At 48.0% G+C, this 4417-nt stretch overlaps 2 protein-coding genes across 2 annotated transcripts in view; one reads left to right on the plus strand and one right to left on the minus strand.

Annotated features, from left to right (window-relative positions):
- The window catches only part of ABCF2 (ATP binding cassette subfamily F member 2), a 13175-nt gene extending 12114 nt beyond the window's left edge, over window positions 1-1061 (minus strand). The window contains exon 1 of the mRNA XM_019471489.1: window positions 953-1061. Coding sequence (XP_019327034.1) covers window positions 953-1061 — 109 coding nt within the window. The remainder of the gene's footprint in view (window positions 1-952) is intronic.
- CHPF2 (chondroitin polymerizing factor 2) lies at window positions 58-3640 on the plus strand. The gene is made up of 4 exons (XM_009277096.2): window positions 58-232; window positions 893-1457; window positions 1910-2092; window positions 2378-3640. The coding sequence occupies exons 2-4, from the start codon at window positions 1065-1067 to the stop codon at window positions 3638-3640; spliced, it is 1839 nt and encodes a 612-aa protein (XP_009275371.1). The 5' UTR covers window positions 58-232; window positions 893-1064.
- Window positions 3641-4417: the final 777 nt, after the last annotated feature.

Below are 4417 nucleotides of genomic sequence, written 5' to 3' on the forward strand. Positions count from 1 at the left end.
CGCTCGTCCTGGGTCTCTCCCTTGGCTGCAGCCTGAGCCTGCTGCGTGCCTCCTGGAGCCAGAGCGGAGGCGAGGACCAGTGCCTGGGGGCAGCGGGCCGCCCCGGGCCCCTAGCCGGCGGAGCGCGTCTGGAGGCAGCGGATGGAAGGCTGGGCCCGGGCCACGAGGACTTCAGGCCTAGGATTGTTCCATACTACAGAGACCCCAACAAGCCTTACAAAAAAGTGCTCAGGTAAAATCTGTTCTTTTGGCCAGGCTTTCCTTCAAGGGAAATAACATATGGATGGTATTTGGGGTTCTAAATTTTCCAGTGAGTTAACAGGTTCAAGGTGGAATATACTACTTGAAATACCTTATATGGTAACAGCATGATGCAACAAGGCAATGGCTAAGATTGTTACCTTAAAGGGGTGCAAGAGAAGTGTCTAAGAAGTTAATTAAAAAAAAAAAAGGCAACAAAAAAGCCCAAGAAGATTGAGAATATTTCTTCTTTTATTACTCGTGTCTAATAGAACATGTTAAATTATTCTAAAAAACTTTTTTAACCAGTCTATTCATTAGGAAAATTTTGAGCAATTAATAATAACATATGTAACTTGCAAGTGGTTAACTCTGGGTTTGTTTTTTGGGGTGGTTTTTTTTTGTTTTTACTTACACTAGCACAGTTTCCTGGTTCAGATAAATGATGTGAGATTGTAGTTTCCTTGAAGGAAGCAAGTATTTTCACAAAATAGGATTTTTACTAGTGAGTCTTCTCTTAAAGCTCTACTTTTAGGCTTAACTGTTTCACCATTGGTAGACTCCAGCAGATAAACACTTATCCCAAGTTACCATAATCCTTTGATTTTTGTCATCCAGCTGTTTGTCACGTAGGTATGTCCTTCCTTTACAGAACTCGCTACATCCAGACAGAATTGGGATTCCATGAAAGACTGTTTGTGGCTGTGCTGACCTCCAAGGCTACCCTGAATACGTTGGCAGTGGCAGTGAACAAGACGGTAGCTCATCACTTCCCACGCCTGCTGTACTTTACAGGGTTGCGCAGTGCCAAGGTGCCTCATGGCATGGTGCTGGTGGCCCATGGGGATGAGCGTCCCATTTGGCTCATGTATGAGACCATGCACTATATCCACCAGCATTTTGGTTCTGACTATGACTGGTTCTACATCATGCAGGATGATACCTATGCCCAGGCTGAACAGGTCAAGGCTCTGGTGACGCACCTAAGTATTAACCAAGATGTCTACCTGGGACGAGCGGAGGAGTTTATCGGGGGAGATGAGCAGGCCCGCTATTGTCATGGTGGCTTTGGCTACCTGATCTCCCGCAGCCTGCTGCTTAAGCTCCATCCACACCTGGACAGCTGTCGCAATGAGATCCTTAGTGTGCGGCCAGATGAGTGGCTGGGACGTTGCATCATTGATTTCCTTGGCATCACTTGTGTTTCCCAGCTCCAGGTACTACCTCCCTTCTCAGGGTTTTGTGTTAGCTAAGCCTGACAGAACCCATGCTCTCACTAGTTCCCTGCTGCATAACAAAGGGGCTTTTCTGTGAACCTCTGCTGTGAGTTACAGAGGAGGAAAGAGCTGTGTGGTGTGGCAGCACTGGGAAGAGGCCCATAATCAAAGCTTAGATGTTGGGGATGAGAGCACATACAGTATTTAATTTTCAGCCTACTATCAGATGCTGATCCACAGGTTTTTGGAGGTCAGATAAAGGGCACATTGGTACCAAGAAGCAAGTGGGCATGTAGTATGGCGGGTAGGGTGGGTGGGGACAACTCTTACATTTTTCTCTCTGGGTACTGCAGTCGGCATGGAAAGAGGGGCAAACGCATGTCTGGGGTGAGGGAAGGCTTCTCTGTGAACTTAAGTTCCATGCCAGTCTTTCTGGCTCTTGTCTGCTTCAGGGCCAGCATTATCACACCTATGAATTGGCCAAAAATACTGAGCCAGAGAAGGAGGAAGAAGAGGACTTCCAAGCAGCTTTTGCTGTGCATCCTGTTTCTGACATGACCCTGATGTACCGGCTGCACAAGCACTTCAGCAGGATCCAGCTGGACAGAGCCTACCAGGAGATCCAGGACCTCCAGGTATGTGGTGAGGGATATCTGCAAAAACTCCTCAGCCAAACAGGTTTCCTTTTCTTTCAACACAGTGAAGGAAGATTAGTGCTTCTGTTTGTAGGTGACCGTCAGCCAGACACAGGATATAGTCCTGCGTCTCAGAAATAGCACTTCTGACAGCATGTTATCCAAAATTGCTGGTGTGATACTACCAAGATACAGTTCTAGGTGGTGAGGCAGGCCTGGGTGGGAGATGGACTGGACCTCTCTGAGCAAGTGGTAGGGATCAGTATGCGTTCTCTCTTTGCACAGATGCAGATCAGGAACCTGACGTCATTGACCCCTGCAGGTGAGACAGGCTTGACGTGGCCTGTGGGCATTAATGCCCCATTTCTTCCAAAGTCACGTTTTGAGGTAATCAGCTGGGACTACTTCACTGAGCAGTACCTCTTCTCCTGTCCTGATGGCTCCCCCAAGTGTGAGCTCTCTGGAGCCAGCAAAGCAGATGTCAGTGAAATCATTGAGTCAGCACTTGAGCAACTTAACAGTCGCTACCAGCCTCTGCTCCGCTTCAGCAAGCGGCAGTTGCTGAATGGCTATCGGCGTTTTGACCCCACACGGGGCATGGAATATACACTGGACCTACTGCTGGAGGCAGTGACCCAAAAGGGCCACAGGCATGTTCTGGCCAAACGAGTGAGCTTGGTGCGGCCCTTAAGTAAGGTGGAAATTATTCCCATGCCATATGTGACAGAGGCCACACGAGTGCAACTCGTGCTTCCCTTGACAGTGCAGGACCTGGATTTTGTGGCAAACTTCCTGGATATGTTTGCTATGAACACACTGGACACACATGATAATGCCTTGCTGACTTTGCTTTTCATCTACCATCCCTATGATGCCCAGCGAGTTAGTCAGGTGGATGTGTTTGCTGGAGTCAAAGCCATGGTAGGAGAGCTGGAGAAACGCTATGCAGAAGTTAAAATCCCCTGGATTAGTGTTAAAACTGAGGTGCCATCGCAAGTGAAACTCATGGATATAGTTTCAAAGAAGCACCCTGTGGATACACTATTCTTCTTGGCCAGCGTCTGGACAGAAATCAACATGGAGTTCCTGAACCGCTGCCGCATGAATACTATCAGCAATTGGCAGGTCTTTTTCCCAGTGCATTTCCAAGAGTTCAACCCTGCATTGGTGTACCGTGGTGAGCAGACTGCTTCCTCCAGCACTGACTTCCTGAGGGATGGGCATTTTGACAGACATTCCTTTGCTGAGGCCTGCTTTTATAATTCTGACTATATGACAGCACGTACCAAGCTAGCAGCTGATATCCTAGAGCGAGATGAGGTGCTGGAGAGCATGGAGGTATTTGATGTCTTCCTCCACTATTCTGGTCTGCACCTATTTAGGGCTGTGGAACCAGGGTTAGTGCAGAAATACGCACTGAGGAGCTGCAATCCCCGGCTTAGTGAGGAGTTATACCACCGCTGTGTGCTTAGTAACTTGGAAGGACTCGCATCCCGCTCACATTTAGCCATGGCCCTCTTTGAGCAGGAACAGGCCAACAGCACTTGAGAGACTAGAAACATCAAGAGCTTCTCAGCACCTTAACACTTGGCACTTTCCATCCCCTTCCCAGCCTTGCCATGGGTGAAGGGCATGTGAGGTCAAGGGAGGAGGAAGACTTTCCCATCCCTGCTCTGAGGCACAGGCATGGGCTATGGAGAGAGACTGTTTCTGTGGGGGTGTGGGGGGGGTGTTCTTTGTTTTTTAAATAAAAATAAAAGTTTCTTTCCAGGCAGACTCATGTGGTTACTTATAAACTTTATAGCATCTGGGATGAGGGATGTAAAACAAGCTGTAGAGTCGACCTTACTTTAAGCCATGCAATTCTGCTGAGCAGTGCAGAGAGAGTGAATATGAGCTATGTACTGGAACGAAGTTACCTCGACTATGCTATTCTCGGTGCTGTTGTTGCACCCTCCTCTGTGTTTGTGTCTTCATGCATTCATTTTTCAAGGAGGCATAAACACAGCTTGTCTAGTTTGCTGCTGGACAAAGCTATTCAGTGCACTTTCACTTTGCTATGTTTGGCTCCTCCACAACTGCAGAACATTCATTTTGTTGTGTAATCTGGGAAGGTGAAGGAATGGAAAATTCCCTTTGACGTGCACCGAGCTTGCTTCAGTTGGGCCGAGCGCCATGGTATGATACAGGGTTGCTGTGTGCCCTAGAGAGGAACCAGGAACTGTCTGAAGGTCCCCAACAACTACCTTTCAGTTCTGCGGATTGAGCAAAGTATTATCCCTGAAAATAACAGATATGTCACTTCCTATCACATGATGGGCAGAT

The sequence above is a fragment of the Aptenodytes forsteri genome, unplaced genomic scaffold, assembly GCF_000699145.1.
Source record: "Aptenodytes forsteri isolate BGI_AS27 unplaced genomic scaffold, ASM69914v1 Scaffold466, whole genome shotgun sequence".
Classification (NCBI taxonomy): domain Eukaryota; kingdom Metazoa; phylum Chordata; class Aves; order Sphenisciformes; family Spheniscidae; genus Aptenodytes; species Aptenodytes forsteri.